General features: G+C 39.9%; 1 protein-coding gene across 1 annotated transcript in view; it reads left to right on the plus strand.

Moving 5' to 3' along the window:
• LOC145980213 (uncharacterized) overlaps nt 1-23,376 on the plus strand; it is a 41,161-nt gene extending 17,785 nt beyond the window's left edge. The window contains exon 2 of the mRNA XM_083113237.1: nt 23,167-23,376. Coding sequence (XP_082969363.1) covers nt 23,167-23,376 — 210 coding nt within the window. The remainder of the gene's footprint in view (nt 1-23,166) is intronic.
• The last annotated feature ends 4,142 nt before the right edge of the window (nt 23,377-27,518 follow it).

Below are 27,518 nucleotides of genomic sequence, written 5' to 3' on the forward strand. Positions count from 1 at the left end.
TTTCTTGAGCGTTTTGGAAGTTCCTGAATGTAGATTTGATCCATTTTAATGTGAATGCGTTTTGTTTTCTGCGAAAATCTCTGTCCGACACGTATATTTAGACAGCCCCCCCACCTTCTCCGATTTGCACCAAAATGGTGCAAAACGTTAGTGCATCGTTTGTGCACGAATATGCACGCAAAAATTTCGTTTGTGCACAAACAGAAAACACCAAAATTAGCAAGTCAATTTGGGGGGGCTGTCTAAATGCCAGCCCCCCCACCGTCTCTGATTTTCACTAAAATGGTGCCAAACGTTAGTGCATCGTTTGTGCACGAATGTGCACGCAAAAATTTCGTTTGTGCACAAAGGGAAATCCGAGATATTAACACCTTAACTTCTGGGATCAGCCCCCACACCTTCTCCGATTTTCACCAAAATGGTGCCAAACGTCAGTGCATCGTTTGTGCAGGAATGTGCACGCAAAAATTTCGTTTGTGCACAACGGGAAATCCGAGATATTAACACCTTAACTTTTGGGGTCAGCCCCCCCCCACCTTCTCCGATTTTCACTAAAATGGTGCCAAACGTTAGTGCATCGTTTGTGCACGAATGTGCACGCAAAAATTTCGTTTGTGCACAACGGGAAATCCGAGATATTATAACACCTTAACTTTTGGGGTCAGACCCCACACCTTCTCCGATTTGCACCACAATGGTGCCAAAGGTCAGTGCATCGTTTGTGCAGGAATGTGCACGCAAAAATTTCGTTTGTGCACAAGGGGAAATCCGAGATATTAACACCTTAACTTTTGGGGTCAGCCCCCCACCTCCTCCGATTTGCACCAAAATGGTGCCAAACGTTAGTGCATCGTTTGTGCACGAATGTGCACGCAAAAATTTCGTTTGTGCACAACGGGAAATCCGAGATATTATAACACCTTAACTTTTGGGGTCAGACCCCACACCTTCTCCGATTTGCACCACAATGGTGCCAAAGGTCAGTGCATCGTTTGTGCAGGAATGTGCACGCAAAAATTTCGTTTGTGCACAAGGGGAAATCCGAGATATTAACACCTTAACTTTTGGGGTCAGCCCCCCACCTCCTCCGATTTGCACCAAAATGGTGCCAAACGTTAGTGCATCGTTTGTGCACGAATGTGCACGCAAAAATTTCGTTTGTGCACAAACGGAGAACACCAAAATTAGCAAGTCAATTTGGGGGGGCTGTCTAAATGCAAGCCCCCCCACCGTCTCTGATTTTCACTAAAATGGTGCCAAACGTTAGTGCATCGTTTGTGCACGAATGTGCACGCAAAAATTTCGTTTGTGCACAAGGGGAAATCCGAGATATTAACACCTTAACTTTTGGGGTCAGCCCCCCCACCTTCTCCGATTTTCACCAAAATGGTGCCAAACGTCAGTGCATCGTTTGTGCAGGAATGTGCACGCAAAAATTTCGTTTGTGCACAACGGGAAATCCGAGATATTAACACCTTAACTTTTGGCGTCAGACCGCCCACCTTCTCCGATTTTCACCAAAATGGTGCCAAACGTCAGTGCATCGTTTGTGCACGAATGTGCACGCAAAAATTTCGTTTGTGCACAAGGGGAAACCCGAGATATTAACTCCTTAACTTTTGGGGTCAGCCCCCCCCCACCTTCTCCGATTTTCACCAAAATGGTGCCAAAAGTTAGTGCATCGTTTGTGACTTTGCGTACATCTATTCTATCTCATGTGTGCGATATGGAATACATGTGCAATGGGATTCATATGTATTACCGTGAAAATTGTCCATCACCATTTTGGTGCAATTTATTCGAGGCAATAAGAGCGTCAAGAAGTTTAAAAAAAAGTCCAAACAAACTGTTGACAACTTCTGCACGAGCACACACAATAATTCATTGCTTAAAATCACATAAGATATAAGATAAAAATTAATGAAGATGGTTATGGACAATTTGCACGGTTATATTCTTGGTACACTGTACCACGATATCTTTCTCTTACGCCGGGCCCTTTTCTACCTGTTCAAGGGGCTCCGGTGCCCACCCAGCGTCGTGTAAAGTGGAGGGAACTCTGTAGGGTAAAGGCAGCTAGGGGCGTGGTGCTGATGACATCACCCCCACGTTCGACCGTGATGACCGTGATCCACACCCCCTATACGTCTTCACGGCGTCGTGAAAAACACAGGAGGGGGCACTTTACTTTTATTTCACTTTTTTGACACGTGCTTTGTCCAGAATATCATATTTATTGCAATATACTGTACTGGCTAAATTAATAATTATTGACAATAAGCACAGGCACTGTAAAAAGTGAGAAATAAACATGTGACACGTGCATCCCCCTCCACTTCCCTCGTACACTAGAAAAGACTAAACACGCACAAGTGATAATATGGGTACACCCGTGATAAATGGCTGACTCCATAAGTGTCTGCTTAATCGCAGAGAAAGACAGACGACGTCATGCAAAACTAAAAGTTGACGCCACAGGCATTCGTAAAATTACAACATGAAACACACTCCACCTTTTCTAATAGCGGTGGTGCAGGGAGGAGGGGTGGAGGATCTGCGCGTGTAACAGTTCAAGTAATCACGTTGTTTAATTTTTAACTTTGCTCATAATAATCGTCACCAATTCTTAATTTATCCAGTACGCTACTGCGACGATGCACGGTATTTCGAACGAAGCATGTGGCAACATGGCATTTTCTGCTTCCATTAAAACTCGTACAAATATACAACCTCCACGGTGAACCAAAGTTGAAAATTCAATCACTTTAGACGAGTGGTGGAGACTGGGTTCCAAAACCGGGGTACAAGATGACAAAACTGGGGGGCAAAGACAGTATATTTCCCTTTTTAGATAATGTTTAGCATAGTGCGGGGGCAAAGGTGGCAAAATGTGGCGGAAGTCAATTGCATCCCTCAACCCCCTAATCGCCGCCACTGCTTTAGACTGAAAACAATATATTTCCGAACGACACGTTATCCGTCCTTACATTTTTCGCTTTCTGCACCGGACTTTTGAATCACCGTGTGTATCAAGAACTGATACCGTGGTGTGGAGATATTAGGCATACAGGTGTCTTACGACACAGCTGCTTCAGGAGCAAAAGGAACAAGATTTTCCTTTCATCTACTTTGTAAATTATTAAAATAATGCGCAAAAGAAAATCAAGTGGCTCTAAGACAAAGTGATCGACACTATCTTATATAAATTATCTTTTTACTCGGTCTGAGCTCACCTTACATCGACAACCGTTCCATTCGTCCCCTGCAGCTGCAAAACAGGTCGCATAGAACAAATAAACAATATAGGTTAACTTACAAATCACAGTTATAAAGAATATTAAAAAGAAGAAAAAAAGGTAAAGTGCCGCCTTGTGCTTAGCACCACGCCATGAAGGCGTAGCTATAGGGGGTGTAGGGGTAACACCTCACTTTCTTGACCGGTAGTGACTAGGGATGATGTGATCAGCATCACGCCCCTGACCGCTATACCCCCAGGGTTTCCCCCTGGTACCTAAGTCATTCGATGCTGGGTGGTCGCCGGGGCCGCTTCCAACGTTAGAAACGTCTCGAGATTTGAACCGACCCGGGATCGAACCCGGGACCTTTAGCTTGGTAGAATAAAGAATATTAACCAGGAGGAATTCAAATAAGTCATTCATACCTCGCCCCCACAATCACAAAGGTGAAGGGGCTGACCCCAAAAGTTAAGGTGTTAATATCTCGGATTTCCCGTTGTGCACAAAGGAAATTTTTGCGTGCACATTCGTGCACAAACGATGCACTAACGTTTGGCACCATTTTAGTGAAAATCGGAGAAGGTGGGGGGCTGACCCCAAAAGTTGAGGTGTTAATATCTCGGATTTCCCCTTGTGCACAAACGAAATTTTTGCGTGCACATTCGTGCACAAACGATGCACTAACGTTTGGCACCATTTTAGTGAAAATCGGAGAAGGTGGGGGGCTGACCCCAAAAGTTAAGGTGTTAATATCTCGGATTTCCCGTTGTGCACAAACGAAATTTTTGTGATTTGTAAGTTAACCTATATTGTTTATTTGTTCTATGCGACCTGTTTTGCAGCTGCAGGGGACGAATGGAACGGTTGTCGATGTAAGGTGAGCTCAGACCGAGTAAAAAGATAATTTATATAAGATAGTGTCGATCACTTTGTCTTAGAGCCACTTGATTTTCTTTTGCGCATTATTTTAATAATTTACAAAGTAGATGAAAGGAAAATCTTGTTCCTTTTGCTCCTGAAGCAGCTGTGTCGTAAGACACCTGTATGCCTAATATCTCCACACCACGGTATCAGTTCTTGATACACACGGTGATTCAAAAGTCCGGTGCAGAAAGCGAAAAATGTAAGGACGGATAACGTGTCGTTCGGAAATATATTGTTTTCAGTCTAAAGCAGTGGCGGCGATTAGGGGGTTGAGGGATGCAATTGACTTCCGCCACATTTTGCCACCTTTGCCCCCGCACTATGCTAAACATTATCTAAAAAGGGAAATATACTGTCTTTGCCCCCCAGTTTTGTCATCTTGTACCCCGGTTTTGGAACCCAGTCTCCACCACTCGTCTAAAGTGATTGAATTTTCAACTTTGGTTCACCGTGGAGGTTGTATATTTGTACGAGTTTTAATGGAAGCAGAAAATGCCATGTTGCCACATGCTTCGTTCGAAATACCGTGCATCGTCGCAGTAGCGTACTGGATAAATTAAGAATTGGTGACGATTATTATGAGCAAAGTTAAAAATTAAACAACGTGATTACTTGAACTGTTACACGCGCAGATCCTCCACCCCTCCTCCCTGCACCACCGCTATTAGAAAAGGTGGAGTGTGTTTCATGTTGTAATTTTACGAATGCCTGTGGCGTCAACTTTTAGTTTTGCATGACGTCGTCTGTCTTTCTCTGCGATTAAGCAGACACTTATGGAGTCAGCCATTTATCACGGGTGTACCCATATTATCACTTGTGCGTGTTTAGTCTTTTCTAGTGTACGAGGGAAGTGGAGGGGGATGCACGTGTCACATGTTTATTTCTCACTTTTTACAGTGCCTGTGCTTATTGTCAATAATTATTAATTTAGCCAGTACAGTATATTGCAATAAATATGATATTCTGGACAAAGCACGTGTCAAAAAAGTGAAATAAAAGTAAAGTGCCCCCTCCTGTGTTTTTCACGACGCCGTGAAGACGTATAGGGGGTGTGGATCACGGTCATCACGGTCGAACGTGGGGGTGATGTCATCAGCACCACGCCCCTAGCTGCCTTTACCCTACAGAGTTCCCTCCACTTTACACGACGCTGGGTGGGCACCGGAGCCCCTTGAACAGGTAGAAAAGGGCCCGGCGTAAGAGAAAGATATCGTGGTACAGTGTACCAAGAATATAACCGTGCAAATTGTCCATAACCATCTTCATTAATTTTTATCTTATATCTTATGTGATTTTAAGCAATGAATTATTGTGTGTGCTCGTGCAGAAGTTGTCAACAGTTTGTTTGGACTTTTTTTTAAACTTCTTGACGCTCTTATTGCCTCGAATAAATTGCACCAAAATGGTGATGGACAATTTTCACGGTAATACATATGAATCCCATTGCACATGTATTCCATATCGCACACATGAGATAGAATAGATGTACGCAAAGTCACAAACGATGCACTAACTTTTGGCACCATTTTGGTGAAAATCGGAGAAGGTGGGGGGGCTGTCTAAATATACGTCTGTCCGACACGCTGTTTCTGCTCCCGCCATTTGCTTTTTGCATGAGAGTGCAATGTTCCGTGTGTTAAGACGATGCAACCCCGTAGCCAGTGTTTCAGCCTCGCCGTGTTTTCACTGGAACCACCTGTCGAGTTCGGAACAAGCCATTTTTCCCGAAAACTTGTCGCACAACATTGTAGCAACATTGTGTTCGGACGTCACAGGAGAGAGCTGTTTTTACAATTTTTCTTTGTATTTATGCTAATGGAACCTAACGTAACAGGCCTAACCTAACCACGTAGGCATTCCTCGTCTGACGTCAACATGGGCGTCCGCAGGATTTTTTCCAGGGAGGGGCAAGGAAGGCATTTTTTTCCAGGGGGGCCAACATGGCATATTTTCCCCAATAATAGTTTTCATCCTTCAAAAAACATTGCTTAAATTTGAATTTATCATGTTCGTGCAATAAGTAACACACATTATTGTGGCTGAAATTAAATTATATGTGTGAAATATGTAATTTTTGGTTGACTTTCGTTTTCCAGGGGGGGCCACGGCCCCCCCTTGCACCCCCCTTCCGGACGCCCATGGACGTCAATATTCTAGGTTGCAAGATTGTTGTGCGTAAAGGAAGAGAATTAACGAATTACGAAAGAAAGATGGTTCCGACCCGAATGGGTGTCACTTATCGCACAACACTGTAGCAACATTGTGTTCTGACGTCACAGAAAAGATATTTTTCTAACTAACTAACTAACTCTCTAGCCTTCTTAAACCCGAAGGTTCATGGCTGCAGCAACACAGGCCTTCCATCTGTCCCTATCTTGAGCAAGATCTATATACTCTTTTCCATCCCTACCGATTTCCTTTAGGTCCATCTCAACGTTGTCCCTCCATCTTCGTCTTGGCCTTCCTACAGGTCTCTTACCATCTGGTTTCCCAACAAGAATCCTGTAAACTCCTCTTTCCTCTCCCATTCGTGCCACATGGCCTGCCCACCTAAGTCTTCTTGATTTAATTATTCTAATAATATCTGGACATGAATACAAATTATGTAGTTCTAAATTATGTAACCTTCTCCACTCACCTGTCTCCTCATCCCTTTTAGGTCCAAATATTTTCCTAAGAATCTTATTTTCAAATACTCTCAATTTATGTTCCTCTTTTAATGTAAGGGACCAAGTTTCACACCCGTATAATACTACAGGCAAAATTACTGTTTTGTATATTTTAACTTTTAGTTTCTTAGATATTAAACGAGAAGACAAAAGTTTATGAAGAGAGGAGTAACATGCATTTCCTGAATTAAGCCTACTTTTTATTTCCTCTTTAATATAATTTTCATTTGTTAATATTACTCCTAAGTATTTGAATTTGGAAACTGGTTCAAACGAGTTGTTATCAATAATTAGATTTTGATTATTACCTAACACTTGGTTTCGGCCTGTAAGCATATATTTAGTTTTCTCTTTGTTAACTTCCAAACCTATCTCTTTAGCAGTTTTGAAAAATATTTTAGCATTATTCTTAATCGTATTTATATCATCCCCCAGTAAGTCTACATCATCTGCATATGCTAACAACTGAGTCACACCATTTAATTTTAGTCCTTCTTTAGTTTCTTTTACCTTCCTTACAGCATATTCTAAGGCAAAATTAAAGAGCAATGGAGATAATGCATCTCCTTGTTTTAACCCATCATGAATTATAAATTTGTCAGACATATTATTACCCACACGAATTTTACTTTCTGTTTCACTGGTGCATATTTTTATCATACTAACAAGCTTCTTAGGTATTCCAAACTCTACTAATATATTATATAATTTATCTCTTTTGACCGAATCATATGCTTTTTTGAAATCAATGAATAGCTGATGGACATTTTGATTATATTCCCACTTTTTTCAAGTGTCTGTCTGATGTGAAAAATTTGATCTGTAGTTGATCTGTTACGTTTAAATCCACATTGATAATCACCTATAATTTCATTAGCATATGGGGTTAGTCTTGTTAAAAGAATGTTAGACAATATTTTGTATGTTGTTGAGAGTAGAGAAATTCCACGGTAATTATTGCAGTTCATTTTATCACCTTTTTTAAACACAGGAACAATTATGGATTCTTTCCACTGTTGAGGGATTTCTTCTTTATTCCATATTAAACAAATTAATTTATGAATTTGACATATTAATGAATTTCCACCATATTTAATTAACTCAGCTGGTATTAAATCAATGCCAGGTGCTTTGTTATTCTTGAAATAATGTGTTACAGATTCGAAACAACAAGTAACAGTAAGTACTCGTAAATAGAGAAAATAAACATTATCTTAGTTAGAAATGCATTATTTCGCCTTAAGATATTTTTCATGTTAGGCAATACAAGCTAACGCGTCTCTTAGCGAAAATAATAATTTTTCTTTGTATCTATGCTAATGGAACCTAACCCAACAGGCCTAACCTAACCACGTAGGCATTCCTCGTCTAACGTCAATATTCAAGGTTGCAAGAGTGTTGTGCGTAAAGGAAGAGCATTAACGAATTGCGAAAAAAAGATGGTTCCGAATTGCGAAAGAAAGATGGTTCCGAATTGCTGTGTATGGACAATGAACGTGGTAAATCGCAAGGTTATTTTACAAGTTCTACACGTAAATGCGACGTATTAGCATAATTTCAAATAGGGGCACGAAAGTAGATATTTTCCGGTGAACGAGGTTGCACCACTGCATAAATCGACAAAACACTCTCAGAACGCCCCCTAAACCTGTATGCTATGACGGCCATAATGTGTTACAGATTCGAAACAACAAGTAACAGTAAGTACTCGTAAATAGAGAAAATAAACATTATCTTAGTTAGAAATGCATTATTTCGCCTTAAGAAATGTTCCGCAACACGTTAGCAATGTAAAGAAGTCCGAAATATATGATTCGTAGGTGTTTCACCCATACGATAATAGTACCATCGGGCGATCGTGGTTGAATGTAATTAATCCTTTGTGGAGGAATCAATTAATCAGTAGTTATGAGAGTTATAAAGCGGCTCTTACACGATCAATAATATTGACAATATCAGTATTGACAATACAGCCATCAATCCACGTGCCAACCAGTCTCAATACTGCCCTACCTTACACGATCAATATTATTGACAATACTTTTGTCAATAAATTTGCACACTACCTCTCTTTCTGCCTAACGAGTAGGGTGAATTTGTGTGTTTCTATTCGGTTATTTCTGGGTTTTGTCCTTCCAAAACATGGATAATCGTAAAAAGGGTGAATAGCCATTATTTTAGCGCTTGGAACTACTCGTCGAGTGCAACGCAAACGCTGGATGAAGGAATGGTTGACTTTAACTCAACAACTTTAAAAGTTTGAGTCGTAATATGTTTCTTTCTTTTATCTTGCTTCACAAAGAATATAATTTATAATTTACAAGTTACAGTAATCCGTTGATCCAAACGGTTATGTACAGGTTAAACGCTCTCTTCATCTGAGCACTGATTGGCGGAACATTAAATGCGTAATACAGCCGCGTTACATTTTTCAATATTTGGCATAAGAATAAAGCCGTAACAAATAAAATCGTAACTCACTTCTTACCTTCACTGGAGTTCGACGTGACCTGAACTGAGTATTGATGGAAATATTGACGCTCGCCCCTACACGGTCAATAATATTGACAATATCCCCTCCACTTTCCAGTATTGATGCCTGAAAAACAGAAAATCCGGATTTTCTTCAATACTCCATCAATATCGACCGTCAATCCAATTTTTCACCTTACACGGTCAATATTATTGTCAATGTGATAAGGTATTGTCAATATTATTGATCGTGTAAGGTCCGTATAAGACGAACTCTACACAGTTAGATAAGTTAGATGAATTATGCAGACAAATCAAACAAGATTTTAGTTCAGTATTTGACGGAGATATGTCCAAGCCTATAACACCATTCAAAGTGGACATACCATTGAAACCAGAAGCTGTTCCTGTCTTCAGAAAAGCTTACGAGCTTCCATATGGTTTACGTTCCAATGTCGAAACTGAGATTGGTGAATTAGTTATATCAGGATTGTGGGAACCAATTGCTAACTCGGATTGGGCTTCACCACTAGTTACAGTAGTGAAGAAAGACGGTTCGCTGAGATTATGTGTTGACTTTTCCTCTACGATTAATAAAATGACAGAGATTGTAAAGTTTAATTGCAGCACGCCTGATATTTTCATTAAACTTGTCGGATGTACATATTTTTCAGTTATTGATTTGAAGATGGCTTATCTTCAGTTACTGTTATCGGACGCAGCACAGAAACTTACGATTGTCAACACACATATTGGTTTATTTAGAATTAAAAGGTTATGCTTTGGAATCTCTATAACTGGAGATATTTTTCAAATAACATTTTCAAAGATCCTTGGAGAAACACCAGGAGTTGCTTTCTATTTGGACGATGTCATAATTGGTGGAAGAGCGAAGAATGAATGTTACGAGAGAACTTGTTTAGTGCTCTCTAGACTACAAGGACACAATGTGAAAGCTAATTTGGATAAATGTATCTTTGTTTCTCAACAAGTTGATTATTTGGGATATTTAAGTAGTGATAAAGGAATCAGTCTCTCTCCTAAGAACATAGAAGCTTTAGTATGCTGTCCAGAACCAAAGGATGTGACCCAAGTTAGATCATTTATGGGTATGGTAAATTTTTATCGAAGATTTATTCCAAACCTAGCCTCTAAATTATTTAACATTACTAATTTGTTGAAGAAGAATGTCACGTTTAACTGATCAAAGGATTGTTCTGATGAATTCCACAATAATATTTCGGAAATAAAGAAGATTAAACCAATCATCCCATTTGATCCGAATAAAGAGATTGTTCTTATATGCGATAGATCACCATATGGATGTGGAGCTCATCTATGCGATCGAGTTAATGGTAAACTGCATACTATTGCATGCGCATCTTCTATCTTAAATGAAACAGAGAAGAAATACGCTCAAGTTGAACGCGAGGCAATGAGTGTGGTATTTGGTATCAAAAAGTTTATACATTTCTACTGGGTCAGAAGTTTGACATAATATCTGATGCCACTGCAATAAAATACATATTTTCTCCAGACAAAGCTGTATCAAAACATACGTCCAATACACTTGTTCGTTGGTCTTTATTGTTGTCAGCATTCAAGTACAACATCATATCTTCATCTAAAGTACCGGTAACGGACATGTTAAGTAGACTACCATTACCGGGAGACTCTCCAATTGATATTGATGCTGTTCAATGTTGCCAAGTAGAGGAGAGAAGAGGGCCAATCTCAATAGAGGAAATAGCAAAACACACGAGTGAAGATTATCTCGTCAACCAAGCCATTACATTTATTCGGAATGGATGGCCTCAACGCTTAACGTTAGGACTGACACAGGATGGTTTGGCACCCTTTTTTGAAAGAAGACAGTTTCTTCACTATGGATCCAATTGTGTGATGTGGATGGGCAAACCAGTAATTCCGTGTTCTCTTAGAAGTACTATATTACAGCTATTCCACAAACATCATCATGGAATAAATGCAAGAAAGAGATGCTCACCTCACAGTTTTGGTGGCCAAAAATGTCCAAAGATTTATTTATTTTCATGCAGAAATGTGATATATGCCAGGCTTGCAAACATAAGATTCGGAAGGGACCGAACAATGAATGAAAAAGCGCATCTTCCTTAGGAGAAGGACTCCACGTGGATCATTTCTTCTTAGCTGGTCGTAAATTCTTAATTATTGTGGACGCTTTCAGTCGTTGATTGGATGTTTGGCCCGTGCATTATCTCGATTCTTCTGAAACTATTAGGTGGATACTACAGTCTCTTGTTCGGTAATTGGCTTACCTAAAACATTGACGTCTGACAATGGACTTGCATTTAATAGTCTTAAGTTCCAGACTTTCTGTCAACAGTACGGAATACAACATTTGACTAGTCCCCCATACCACAGTCCAAGTAATAGGATGGCAGAGAGATACGTCAGAACAGTCAAGGATGATCTTTACAAGATACTTCAGCAACATGGTCACTTAACGCCCTTGCAGCTTGATATAAAAATTTCGGAACTGTTGCTGCTGTTGCGTAATTCAAGACTAGGTGAAGAAAGAACTCTTTCTTCAGCTTCTGTATTAGCTTAGAACTTGGTGGACAATGGAGGATAGTGACAGTGACATTATAGGAAGTGATAAAGCTCCAATTCTGAAGGCTCGGAAATCGGGAAGGCGACCAGAAGAAGAGTATAGACGAGATGATTTAGTCTGGGTACAATCCTCTAAATTTGTGAGACCTGCCTTTTCACCGGGAGTGGTACACCGCAGAATAGGTTGTTGTTCTTGTCTACTAGATACCTAGTAGGTCTCAGTGCGTTCATTCAATCAACTGCACGCCCCTCCCTCTGCCTGACGTAGTTGCTTCGAGCAGAAACTGTACTGGTCGCGCACCTGTCTACAGTGTTACCAACTGAAATGGATTTCCACTATTTAGAAAGGGAACTCGACTTTGCTAACACCCCCCCCCCCCACACACACACACATTGAAATAGGTTTTCCGTGATGCACACTCCATAAGAATATGTCGTAAACAATCATATTATGGTGATGGTGTCCTAGTCACAATTCAACATCAAGTCGCAATTAATAATACAAACATCTCTAACGCATTACATGTTTTCTGAAATATCCTTTTCATTGTGCCTTCCTTGAATTGGTAGAATCCCATTAACACTTTCTCTCACCAGGGGGAAATGAATATGAAGCATGAAACTGCTATTGCTGACTCTAGGGAATACACAAAGTTGCTTCAAAGAAAATGTAGAACGGGGAAAATGGAGAATGGACAAACGTGTGTTTAACGCAAGAACCAAATGTACTGAAATGATACACGTTCAGTGGCCAGCAGTTTAAATCCCTGACAGCGGGGAAGTTTCTTTCATTCCGGATAACACAGGCAAACAGCCTCGACTCCTGTGCATCGTACTCCCGCGGAGAGGGGAGGGGCAGAGTGGAGCATGCTTACTCATGGCCCTAGTTGAACCGATGGGAAAGGTGCACGGAGGCTTTTGACCGAATGTTCGTTTCCTTGCGGTCGCTCTTGTAGGACGTTGTTGCTGGGTACGAGCCAAGTGGAGTCTGCGATGAAGTTTCCCACCTGGCGCGCTTGAAATCGCAGGCGGGATGCAAAGTCGGTTTCGCTTAGCGAATTATTCTAACTGATTTCAATAAAGGGAATGTATTTAATAGTATTGAATACTAGTAATACACGTCGTGTGTCGAGATGATGAAATACTGATTACTTTTAAATAAATGAATGAACTATGGAATCGAGTCGAAATTTTTCGTAGCAACATATCCTCACCAGTGTATGATCACACGAAATATGATTTGTTTGTTAGTTTCGGGCTTTGCAAAGTTACTTTACCACAAAAAGTGACTAAGATACAGTAGACTATTTCTTATGGGATGTACAACTCATTTACATACAAGTTGTAGTTACAGCTATGATAGTTTAAGGAACAACGACGCTCCTTCTACAGTTACTTTTGGTATAAGCTAAATATGCCTCAACTACAAATATGGTTACCAGATTGCTACAAGGGAAAAGTAGGAGATAATGTCCCAAAATGGAGGACTTTAGGTCAAAATCTAGGACACAAAAGTTTCGCAATAAATAATGCACATTTCTATAACACGTTAGAATTTAATTTAAAATTGATACTTTTTAAGTAATTTTAAATCGACACTTTTCAGTTTTAAAATAATAAATTTCTTGTTCAACTATGACGAACTGTCATAAGGTATTCTGGAAACTTGAGTTTCGTGTGTGTTTGCTGGGGTAAAGTAGCCCAACTTATGTCCTAAGACGATGAACTCGTCTAGTGCAGAGAATTCACGATAGGTGGAATGCCTATGCAATATAAAAACTTTGTTGCCTTAGTACTTACGCGAAGAATCGCTAGATGGCTCTGACCGTTGTGCGCGTTTAAATTGTAAATTCCTTTGTTTGATATCCGATTTTCTCGCGGTTTCCTTATGCACAAGGACATTTTGATGTGTCGGTCACTGCACGCATGGGCAATTCGCAGTTATGGCGCAAAATAATAAAATATACAGCGTTTTGGTCTAGATGCCATTGGTTAATTAACAGCAAAAAGTTTATCTTAATAAGCATTATAATAGGATCTTTAACGCATACACATATTTGTTAACGTGTGAGTTCTAAATCATGTAAATTGTTGCTTGGTAAAGACAATTGTGCTCTGCGAAAAAGAATGGTAGTTATCGATAGGGGTGTGTGGTGATGGAAAGAGGACTTCCGGTACAGAAAAATGGAGTGAAGAAAGTTATGTCACGACGATTGAGGAAATTGTAATTGTTTTCAGTGGTTTCTGGACGATTATGACATCGGCTGTTAGGATAAAACGGCGGATAAAAGCATGGAGTAAAAGTACAACGGAGATAAAACGTTGGAAGTGAGTTGAACTCTCGGTTCCCAGGGAGGTAAGGAGTGAACTCGTGCATGCTGGATTCTTCGTTCCGGAGACACAAGGTAAGGGAACTAAATTTCCTTAAGTGACTTTGAGAAGAAGAAAATTCTCGCAAATCGTGGAATCTACAGATACACAAAGTTCGTTTAAGAGATAGCTATCTCGCGTGTGTTGGAACTTATTTGACACGGTACTAGTACTCGTTACGAACCATGTGTTAATTACAAAATGGCCATCGACGCCATGTCTGAATAAGGTTGTGTGCACACACAAAACGAACTATTCTCGTTCGAGAAACGTACAAAACATGCTAAAATAAATGAGTAGTATGTTCCCAGATTGGTTTTACGTCAATTTGAGGAAATAATTTGGACTTTTGTAACCCATTTTATATAACATAAAAATGTGTATGCCCAATGACCATAAATGGTAATTTTTTCAGTCACGTATAGACAGTTGTTTCACGTCTCATAGTACAATAAGGACTGATTCATAATGCTCTCATAAACAAGAAACATTTGTTATTTTCAACTCAATAAATAAGTTCATTGTTTCTTATGTTTCTATTTGCGTTCTTCAACATTTCTTTCATTCGTATTTCGTTGATGTGTATGTGCTTAAATGATTAATTCTTCTTTTCAGAAGGGGGGAATTTCGCATGTGTAAATTGGGTTAGTGTTGTTACCATGGAAAGTGGTTATTGTTAGTTGTAAATCAATTATTTTGAAATCCAAAGGTATAAAAATTTCTTTCGCAGTGCGCTGCGCGCGTCACCGGCGTTACCAGGCAAATTTTCGCAAAACAAATAATTTGAACGAATGTCATGTAGCTCGTCGCAAGATTGATGTGATTCAATTATTGAGTCGTTGCTGCTGGGTTCAGACTATTAAATTTAATCTAATCTTATTTAGTCCGTCGCAAGATTACGAGGACTCAAGTGCAGAGGGGCTGCGTTAGTGAATTTTTTGTTGGGTTTCAAGTAGGTTAATCTCCAGTTGGTTGATTGCTGTTGTTTAAGCTAATATTAATAATGGCAACGGAGCAGGAACCAGTCTCGTTAGAGTCCTTGTTCGCCTTTATTAAACAAAGTGACGAGAGGAACAGGGAGTGCTCTGAGTCGCTCAAATCAGAACTCAGAGACAGCAATCAGTTGCTCAAAACAGAAAGAACTTAATGAAAGCAATCAGTTGCTCAAATCAGAACTCAGAGACAGCAATCAGTTGCTCAAATCAGAACTCAGAAACAGCAATCAGTTGCTCAAATCAGAACTCAATGAAAGCAATCAGTTGCTCAAAACAGAACTCGCAGCTCATACAAGTAAGGTAGTGGGTAAACTGCAGTCTGATCTAGAGGGCACAAGTAAATGCATATTAGAGCTGCGGCAAGAAGTAGTTAAAACAAGTGAGGGTCTGCACGATCTCACGCTTTCAGTATCACAGTACAGGGCTGAGTTGGTAGAAAAAAGGCATGAGTCTTTGACGAAGGAGTTTGATTTGTCAGGGAGTAAAGTTGAACTGATGAATGGTGTTGTAACTTCTTCTGCGGTCACCAATTGCATGTGTACTTCACATTCGGTCGAACATGACCACTGCACAGGCACTCTGACTTCCTGGTCAGAAAGTGATGCACAGAGTACCAGCGAAATGAACCGAAACAGAACGTTAGAGCAAAAACACCACAAGGGTAATAAGGGAAAATATTTGATAAGCGAGGAGTGGTCTTTTGGGGTGTCGGGTAACAGAGACGAGTCTTTCCCTGTCGGCTTTTGCACAAAAGATGCATCTTTCCCAAAACCGAGCTTGCAAATTCCTTTACTGGGTGTTGGTTCTAAACAAAGTGGTTCTTCGGGTTCATCTTCGCTGTGTAAGCGTGTCTACACGGTGCAAGCTGATACAGGGTGTCCGGAAAGTAAGGTGGATTCTCAGTGTCTACACTCAAATTCAGTCTCATCTCAGAACAAATCTATCCTGTCTGTTGTGTCTGTTGGGGAAAATAGTATTGACTTACCTTTAGTGTCCATAGTTCAAGATCATTCGGTACACAACGTAGTCATACCAGTAGTTGGTTATCCATTGCAGACTGTTGTGAGGAATTCAGTAATCGAACCCAGAAGTTGCATTAGGTGTGGTCCTATGCGTGTTCTTATGCCCAAAAGAATTGCCAGTATGGCATGTGTCGTTTCTTTCATGAAATTAGGCACTGGTTATTCAGTCAGATATGGGAGGCGCATCAGAGTTAAAATGAAGTCACCTACTGACTCACTTCCTAAGAAAACTTCGGTAATTAGTCGAACTGTTGCTGGTGGAAGAGTATCTCTCCATCCAAGCCATATTAGGAAGAGAAGAACAAAAATGTCTCCTCGGAAAAGTACCAGTACAAAAGTTTTGGGGGAAATTTTGAGTATTTGTCTTCTCTTGGCTTTGTCTCTTTGGTACAGGGTTAGAATGATCTGGCATCGCACTCATGTCAGAAGAAAATGGCATGGGATGCATATGGTTGAGTATGATTGCTCAAAGATGAAGCCTGTTGAGATCATCGGAGCGATCATCACTCTTTAATCAGTGAAAGTAACTTCGCTTTGTACAAAATGTAAATATTAAAGATAATATATTTAATTTGAAGGATTTAATAACGTATGTATCTTTGGGTAGTTTAAAATAAATTTTTGAATATAATTATCATTTGAATACTAATTTTTTTTATTTTGAAACGTCAGTTCAGTTGGGATCTAGTGTCAAATTTATAGCTCAGGAAAGATATCTGATGGACAGTCTGGTGCGGGAAATTTAAAATGGGAGCATTTAACAAGTCAAGCAGCCTCACTATCATTTTGGAGCCAACAGCTTTTAAGTGGGCAGTATCATTTTGAATTTGTTGTTACATGTGCATGCAAGTTTCATTGTAAAATTTTGTGCGAATTTCTCGGGTAGAATCGTGTTGATTGGCGTTCTAAAGAAACACAAGGGAACATCAGGGACACTGGATGTTGTATTTGTTCGTCCTTGGGAAAATACGTCTCCACACATAGAAAATGTGAGAACGATAGGGTGTCGAGGGGACATTTGCCGTTAGTGTCGGCTTAGTCCTGACAGAAGTTCGTTTGGAGTCTGTATTTTGGAGAGTTAAAGTAACGACATTCAATAGATTTGCTTTCTCTGTATACATGGCATGGTGTTGGTTGGGGGTATCTGAGATATGCCACCCGATGGTAACCAGTATTCAAGAGGAAACAAATAAATTTCAATTAATCTTGCATAGCAGCGTGAAATTATAAGACATATAAAACGTATCTTTGGTTTACTTAAGGCGAGTATCCTGGTTCGGTTCCAGTATTAATAACAAAATGTTAGTGGTACATTTGGTGGCAGTGATTGCGCGCCATGTATTTACGGAGCTGTTGTCGCCATCTGTTTGATTTGGCTTCTGGTTTTAGTGAATTCTCCTTGCACAGTCGCAATTAGGTTGCTGAGTTTGTCCAAACATCGAATTGTGTTTGTAAAGAAAAACATATTTCTGGCTATCTGACACACCAAATTTTGAGTTTTATGGGATCTATTTTGAATATAGATATTGTGTATTAGTAAATTTAACATGTTAAAGGGTTCTGGGATGTTTCAACTGATTAGTGAAGTATATTCCCAATTATGCCATGGTGGCATACCCGGTGATTAATAGCAATGCTAATGCCATTGTGAATAAATTGTCAAAAGTGTACTTTGTTCATTTGGGGATTCCTCAGAGGATAGTTTCTGATAATGGGCCACAATTTAAGTCGAAAATTTTTCAGAATGCAATGAAAACATGGGGGGTACAACTTGTTTACACTCCGGTGTACCATCCGAGCTCAAATTGGGTAGAGCGCTATCATTCGGAGTTGAACCGTTTGATGAGAATACTCTGTAATTCCAATCATAACAAATGGCCGGAAAGTGTACCTGAAGCTCTGCGCCTTCTGAATGGTTCCATTTCGTCACAAACAGGATATTCTCCAATGGAGTTGAGATTAAACATGACAAGGAGTTTGACCGATATACCGACGCTGGGGGCCGATGCTAACAATGTCACGTGGAATGACAAGCTAGTCATGGCGAATCTGTCTAGCCTCAGTAAAAGGCAAAATAAATTGAAGCAACAAAATGCTAAGATGGATGTGAAACCTGTAGTGGGAGAGGGTATGCTAGTCTTCGTTAAGAATCAGATCTTAAGTGGCACAGGAGATAAGGTGATAAGGAAATATTGTGACCTCTTTGTCGGCCCTTATCTTTGTGTTGAGAACAGTAAAGATTCCACGCTTTCATTGATAGATTGTGTGACAGGAGAAAAATTGGATCACCAGTCGATAGAAAATTGTAAAGTTTGGAATTGTTCAGAGGACAAGGTAAAAATGTGGGTGAAGAGATTACTAGATTTGAATTTGGAAGGTGTGGATGAAATGTTACAGACGATGGGGTTTAGCTGTAAATCAGACGTGGTAGTTAAGGACAGTGTAGATAAAGGCGGGGTAGGGGAAGTTCAAGGTTAAAATTTCTCGTATGGGTAAAGTGAGATTGAGCCTGCGGCGGGCGAGTTGACCAAGTAGGTGAAATTTCTGCGGCGTACTAGCATGCGAGATGAGCCTGAAATCTTCCTGATTGCTCCAAAATAAGGTGAAACATTTACAATAGTTATTAGCTCAGATAGAATGAATCCAGAAGCAAAATAAAAAGTTGTTTAGGTAGTTCCATGGGGGCTATGTTGAGTTTGCGGGTGAGAGGAGGTATGATGTGGTAAAGGTCAAGTTAGGTTATGCTTGCGGCGGGCTATTAGTCAAGTAAGTATAGTGTTGCGGTGGGCCTAGGCATTCATTTGTTTCCTGCTCCAACCAAGAATATACAAGCCACTATGTTTTGCAAGACACCAAGACACATGCGGGGTTCCTTCTTTCGGGAGAATGATGAAGTCACCAGAGTTGGTGATCCGGGATGTTTCATATTGTAAACAATAAAGTAATATGTCTGTATATATTAAATATGTATATTAGTGAATATGTAGAATATGAATGTTCATATGATGTAAGTCTAAATATAGTATTGTATCAAAAGTATTGTGTGAGGGTTCAGCCCTATGTTGGGCGCCATTTATGACGAACTGTCATAAGGTATTCTGGAAACTTGAGTTTCGTGTGTGTTTGCTGGGGTAAAGTAGCCCAACTTATGTCCTAAGACGATGAACTCGTCTAGTGCAGAGAATTCACGATAGGTGGAATGCCTATGCAATATAAAAACTTTGTTGCCTTAGTACTTACGCGAAGAATCGCTAGATGGCTCTGACCGTTGTGCGCGTTTAAATTGTAAATTCCTTTGTTTGATATCCGATTTTCTCGCGGTTTCCTTATGCACAAGGACATTTTGATGTGTCGGTCACTGCACGCATGGGCAATTCGCAGTTATGGCGCAAAATAATAAAATATACAGCGTTTTGGTCTAGATGCCATTGGTTAATTAACAGCAAAAAGTTTATCTTAATAAGCATTATAATAGGATCTTTAACGCATACACATATTTGTTAACGTGTGAGTTCTAAATCATGTAAATTGTTGCTTGGTAAAGACAATTGTGCTCTGCGAAAAAGAATGGTAGTTATCGATAGGGGTGTGTGGTGATGGAAAGAGGACTTCCGGTACAGAAAAATGGAGTGAAGAAAGTTATGTCACGACGATTGAGGAAATTGTAATTGTTTTCAGTGGTTTCTGGACGATTATGACATCGGCTGTTAGGATAAAACGGCGGATAAAAGCATGGAGTAAAAGTACAACGGAGATAAAACGTTGGAAGTGAGTTGAACTCTCGGTTCCCAGGGAGGTAAGGAGTGAACTCGTGCATGCTGGATTCTTCGTTCCGGAGACACAAGGTAAGGGAACTAAATTTCCTTAAGTGACTTTGAGAAGAAGAAAATTCTCGCAAATCGTGGAATCTACAGATACACAAAGTTCGTTTAAGAGATAGCTATCTCGCGTGTGTTGGAACTTATTTGACACGGTACTAGTACTCGTTACGAACCATGTGTTAATTACAAAATGGCCATCGACGCCATGTCTGAATAAGGTTGTGTGCACACACAAAACGAACTATTCTCGTTCGAGAAACGTACAAAACATGCTAAAATAAATGAGTAGTATGTTCCCAGATTGGTTTTACGTCAATTTGAGGAAATAATTTGGACTTTTGTAACCCATTTTATATAACATAAAAATGTGTATGCCCAATGACCATAAATGGTAATTTTTTCAGTCACGTATAGACAGTTGTTTCACGTCTCATAGTACAATAAGGACTGATTCATAATGCTCTCATAAACAAGAAACATTTGTTATTTTCAACTCAATAAATAAGTTCATTGTTTCTTATGTTTCTATTTGCGTTCTTCAACATTTCTTTCATTCGTATTTCGTTGATGTGTATGTGCTTAAATGATTAATTCTTCTTTTCAGAAGGGGGGAATTTCGCATGTGTAAATTGGGTTAGTGTTGTTACCATGGAAAGTGGTTATTGTTAGTTGTAAATCAATTATTTTGAAATCCAAAGGTATAAAAATTTCTTTCGCAGTGCGCTGCGCGCGTCACCGGCGTTACCAGGCAAATTTTCGCAAAACAAATAATTTGAACGAATGTCATGTAGCTCGTCGCAAGATTGATGTGATTCAATTATTGAGTCGTTGCTGCTGGGTTCAGACTATTAAATTTAATCTAATCTTATTTAGTCCGTCGCACAACTGACACACGTATTTTCCTAATTAATATTATGTGACGCTAAAAATGTAGGACATTTATGATATTTGTGAAATTCCTCCCGGACGCCGGACATAAGACTAAAATGTAGGACATGTCCGGGATAAACCGGACGTCTGGTAACCCTACGCAAGCAGGTTCTCCTTGGTTTAACTGATGTCACCATCCAAAGTTAACAAAATTTTCGTTAAATTATAATAAATCCCTATATTTTCATTTGGTTGATTGATTTGTTGTTTCTTGTTTTTCTCACTATCGGTTATCGCAACGATGAGGATGGACTGATATGATGATACTGGTGAAGGGACACTCACACAGAACACCCATGCCCAAGTCGGGATACGAACAATAAAAATACAACTACACCTTTCCCGTGCTTTCTTACACCCATTTCTTATGTTTAATTATTATATTTTTTAAAACTTAAAGCATCTGATGAATGTTTCGAATTCATTATTATTCGAGAAGACTGACACACACTAATTCGCTGTCGCTTCATAAGTCTCAATCAGAAATGCACTCTAAAATGTCTTAAATGCAGATTGTACCCATCTACACAATGGTACGGTCTTAAAATTATAGTTACTATGGAAATGTGTATACATAAAGTGCAATGTATGTGAAACATATTTTAGCTTCTTCCCTGCAACATCTACAGGTGGGGCTTCTTGAGCTCTGCGTTGTGACGTAACAGGCAGATAGAACCACCATCCCAGATTACGTATCACATAAGTCTGTCGCCTGGTAATCAAGGAAACCCGGGTTCGATTCTCAATGGATGCACATTGCAGGATGTCTCAGGATTCCCCGTCCAGTGTCCAGTACCTATCGAGCATATCGGTAACTTTGGAAAATAAAACAAAAAACACCACTGGGGGGCCATGAGTGATTAATTCAGTGATAGTGGATAAATGTGTGGCTTTGTAAGCAGGATGTCCCGGATTCGATTCTCGATGGAAGCCCGTAGTACAAAACTGAGGCAAATGAAAACTTAAAAGTCCACCAAAACTTATGGGACAGACATTTACGTCTAAGCTGTTATAGAAAGGCCTCAAAGTGATTCAAAATGTCATTTCGTCATTTAAGGCTGGAGGTCCTACCACAAACTGGCACCAGTGATGTGAGGAGCAGTGGTGTCTTGCAATCTGGAAGCTTAAAACCTATGTAAAGACCTTTGGTAAATGAAAATTCAATATCCCTATGAATTCTTAACACATCAGAAAGTTTACGAATGAAGAAGAAAATTCGGTAATAAATTAATTTTGCCAACACACGGATGAAAAGACTATCATAAGTAACAGCACGTGCATTTCGAAGATATTTTTATGAGGTAATCAGTTACTTAGCATGTAGGTAAATAAGTAGTCTACATTTGATATGATTTAAACTTGTGATATCTTACATGCAAAACATCTACAAGAAGAAAAGAAACAACATAAATTGTTTTCAGTTTACTCACCCTTGAAGTTGGAATCGCACTTGACACCGTAGGCCCAGTCTATCTGCGAATGATGGAGCCCTAAAACAAACAACATTATTGTGTTAAGAAAAATATATTAATTTCCCCAAAATTTTAAACATGAGTATTGCTATATTTTGTGGCCGCGGTAGCTCAGTCGGTAACGCGTCTGACTGCCATGCTCAAGGTCCCGGGTTCGATCCCCGGCCGGTTCAAATCCGGGAACTTTTCTAACGATGGAAGCGGCTCCGGCGCCCACCCAGCGTCGAATAACATGGGTACCTGGGGGAAACCCTGGGGGGTAAAGGCGGTCTGGGGCGTGATGCTGATCACATCACCCCCACTCATGACCGGATCAAGAAAGTGTGGGGCGTTACCCCCACACCCCCTATACGCCTTCATGGCGTGGTGCTATGCACAGGGGAACACTTTACCTTTACCTTTTGTATTGCTATATTTTACACATCTGCTTCTATTGAAATCAAATTGTTGTAACGCCCACTACAGGGAAACGCACAGAACAGAAGCGTGGAATTTCCTTGCCAGAAGTCTGCAGGTTATCTTAAAAGTTATCGCCCACTGAGAGGTCGGAAACGAGTCTGTTGCATTATCTTGCCACATTTCTCGGTGGGCGTCAAACTTAAGTTGGAATTGCTATTTGCCCTATATTTTAATAATCTGTCAGCTTGCTTTATTTCTTTCCAGCCACCAATAAGGTTGAGACACGCCCCTTCTGCCATCTTCCGGGTGCTTGCGAAGTTCGCTGTCTTCTTGGATACAGCGCTGGGTTCTGCAACAGCGACAATGTCTGTCAATGCGAATGACGGACATCTTCTACAATCCATGCAATTGGACACCTCATCCGGAATTCAGCACACTGGATTAAGCAGTTTATTAGATTCTACAGTACTTTAGGAATTAGTTGTAACTTAATTATGTATTAAGAGCTTTAAATATTCATTCTTGTCTTAAAATTTTGCAACTCTTTACCGCAAATAAGTTCACTAATTTTCCAGGTTTTTTCAGGCAATTTTGAATAAATTTTCGTTCCTCTTCATTGATATTATTAATGACTGCAGAGGACAGCAGTTTTGCGTTTGAATGTAATCAACATGTAAGACATTTTATAATAAACCGGGCATGTACAGTCACGGACACTTCTGGATTGTAACGATTCTATGAAAGTTAATGATACCATTACAATCCAAAAGTTTTTGTGACTGTACACAATTGAGGCTAAATCAATGGAAACATTCTTTCACAATATAAGAATCTGGACATTGCATTTATAAATTATATGAAGAACGTTTCCAAACTATTTCACCGTAATATCTTCTTACGTGTAACCGTATGTATGATGATACAGTTCCCAGACGTCACGTAAAATGCTGGACCTTCCCTTCCTGTAAGCTATCCCTTGTCTCGATAAAAGGCCTCAGAACAAGTAGTTCTTCTGCATTTCAATCTTTGAAATTTTCGAGTCAATCTGGACTCGTTGTAAGAAACTGTCTTGCACAAATTCTCATCTCCTAGTACAGATTCAAGAACAACCAATAACTCACATACAGCTTGTCATGTACGATGTCCAATGAACTCGTATGGGCGTTGCACAGTTCAGAGTGACGTAACTGTGACAGCCAATACCAGTGGCGGCCGGCGGCAACTATGACGGGTAGTGCCAACGTTATCAAGAAATCGAAAAGAAACAACTCTCCGCAATGCCCACCCCCGCCCCCTCCTTTAGGTTGCGCCACTGACCAAGATGTTTATTCTCGTTTGGTAACGTGAAAAACAGTTTGTGTTTAAATAATAACGCACTAATCCCATTCATCTTCACGCACTAACCTATCTTTATACACTAAAGGACATTTCACTAAAAACACAATAATTACAAGAGGAAGAGAAAAAACAAATCCTCTTACCTTCTCCTCCCCATGCACACGTATTCCAACTGGATGTCGAAAATATCCTAGACATTTGTTGTAAAAAGAAATTGTCGAAATTCCAAAGGAAACTCGCATCAGCATAGGATTTTTTACTTTTATATTTTAAAAAAGTCTGGATGGCCCTCTAGGCGCATCTATCTATTACCAAAATGTTAATTTAATACTAGGCTCGTTTCTCCAAAAGTAGGCAGAAAAGTTGATAGAATCCTTTGTTTGTAGATTCCTTCCAGGTAATACCATGAAAGAAATTAGCATCTCTGGGGATGACGCCATATTGAATACCTTACCATAGGGCTGGAACAACGGGTACAGCAACAAATTTGCATATCATACAAGTCCTTTAATTCACTTGGCATTATACAGTAATTAAATATGTTTGCACACTGAATAAGATACACAAAAGCCCACATCCGATAGGCTAGCTGAAAAATGTTCTTCCCGCTGCCGAGAGCCGACATGCACCATGCCGCTGTGTTAGAATATCACACTCTCAGAATTCCGCCATCTTTCAAGAAGCCTCCAGCGGGAGTAAAATAAAATACAAATGGAGCGGAAAGCAATACTATATACAATCCTCAACATCCTTTTTCACGAATTACTTCCCCAACGGGTCTTACAAATCCGCTGTATTAGCGACTTATCTCTGAAGGTGGGAACTTTGTCAACACTGCGAAAGTTTCCTCGCCGTGCCAGGCGAAAACGGGCACGGCTGGTGTCTTATGGGCTAACTCCACCTCCTGCCAACTTGTTCTCGGCTCATGGTGGAAATGTTCCTCGCTGAGACTTCTTAAACCCTCTGCACGTGTGTCAACTTGGTTAGGCCAGCTCTTGGGCGGCACGGACCGCTGCGGGTACGAAACAGCTGGAGATGTAGTGACGAGGTTGGAGCGATCGTCACGTCAGCTTGACCGATTGTAAGATTCGAATCTCCTTGTCTGTAAACTATCAATGTATTCATTTAACAATACTTGGGCAAGGTATGCATTTCTTCTGAAGGTAGGGCCATGGCACGGCGGCTCTCCCCCTTGAGTCACCGCTGACCAATACACATCCATTGTATTGCAGGTCCTACTGGCGAAGGCGTGGCCATAAAATTCCTATGTGGAACACTGTATAGAAACGTTGCAGAGGGTTTTGACTATACTCCTCTGATTACGCGATATGCTGCACACGTCTCCTACGATAATTCGTTAGAGAAAACATCCGGGTACCGTTGTAAAGTTCTTGAAACGCTCTACAACTCTAAAGTCAAAACGTTCAATAGTAGTTTATAATTTTTAATTAATTTACGCTGAAAAGTTGAAACAGGTAATGGAAAATCTAATTTTATCAAATTTTTGTTAATATACAGAGTGAATCAAAAGTAAGTGGACAGTAGGTGGAATAGGGTTTGTGTTAGGGTTATACTATAACAATGGTATTCAATATAACTATGGTGTTTGTGTTATAATATATTAAACTAAAGTTATTTAAATTGAATATTTTTTTTGTATTCGTAAATATAATTGAATATGTAATCTCAAATAAATGTTATGATATAATGTCCGCCTACTTTTGGTTCACTTTGTATTTCAGAAAACGTGTCAAGCAGAGATAACATTCTTTATTCTATAAATTGTCCAATTGATTTCTTTTAACTTGTTGCAAAAACAAAGGTTCTATCTCTATTCTGTGAAAAGTTATACGTGTTTAAAAATTACACTGCAAATTCTGACAGCGGCCATATTGATGATGTAATTTCTCCGAAACCCGCAAAGGGATTCTTTGGGACTTTTTGTGAAAAATACATCACAATTAGTACTACATGTTCCAGCAAGTTTCGTTTATTTTTTTTGAATGATCAGGTAAAACTCTAATTTGACTGGACTATTTGGAGATTTAATGTGACACCGAATCCAAAATCTTCGCAGACATTTTCAGCTTCCTGAAACACTCTCGAAAAATGTTGTGCCTCTGATCTTGCTCCACTTATGCTACCATTTCTATTTTCTGCTTAAATTCTATACTTCTACACTGAGGTGACTTACAGCCGGGAAAGAAAAACCTGGCAGTGACGTCACTCCCTGCTAAGTCAGCGTTGCAAGCTACTATTAAAGAAATCATGGCACGAGTAAGAGTACGAGCAGTAAAGATCGCGGTGCAAACTACCAATCTTCAATTTAAAGTTAGCACTGCTAGATGTTTATTTTATGTTTGTTTATTTTAATTACGTATTTCATGTAATTCGGCTTTCAGCAAACCTTCTGCATGCGGAATATTGTGAGATGACAGCCACGATTTCATTTCATCCTTCCTGCTGTTTGATGTTGGGATTTTTCCCACTAACTTGTTGTGGCACGGAGTATTGTCACACACAATAACAGAGTTTGGGGGCAGATTGGGAAGAAGCTGTTCTTCGAATCACAACATAAAATTGATAGTGTTCATCTCCCCATGATAGTCCCCAGAAGTTGTTTCTGAAAGAAACCCTAACTTCGCCCCTCCACAAATCCACTTTCACCACCGGCATGCACAATAATAAACCTGGGACCCTTTCCTGTTGGCACTTTTAACCCCCCCCCCCGAATCTTTGGAATCCAGCCAAACTTTGGGAACAGTGTGGTGTGTGTTCACGAAACTTTCATCCATGTAAATGAAAGACCGGCAGGATTGCTCTCTGCGCAGTTCTTTAACTTCACGCAAAAATGATCGCCGCAACGCAACGATGCTGTTTCGTTCAAGGAGTAGCTTCCTGCTGCATACGCTGTGCTTTCTTAAAGCTGAACCCTAATTTTCTTATGATCATACGCAACGACCAATGCAAACCCTTATAATTAACATTTTCTTGCAGTTCCTTCATCAGTTTGTATGGTGACAACAATGCCTTTCGTGTATAAATCATGGATTGTTTGACGCACGACTTCTTCATCAAAAGATTCCAGATTTGTGACACGTTGCTGCGCGTTCGGTCGGTTGTTGCCCGGCGTAGAAAATAGTTTCCCGCTCGCACTCGCAACACTTTCGTGTTTCTCCTTCAAAATTCTCCACACAGATCTTTCACTGACACCTGTCGCCACAGACGTTCTGTGAACAGCTGTGGTTTTGTTTTCATCGCAATCAAAGTACTTATAC

The sequence above is a fragment of the Lepisma saccharinum genome, chromosome 27 (assembly GCF_977018435.1).
Source record: "Lepisma saccharinum chromosome 27, izLepSacc3.1, whole genome shotgun sequence".
NCBI classification, from domain to species: Eukaryota; Metazoa; Arthropoda; class Insecta; order Zygentoma; family Lepismatidae; genus Lepisma; species Lepisma saccharinum.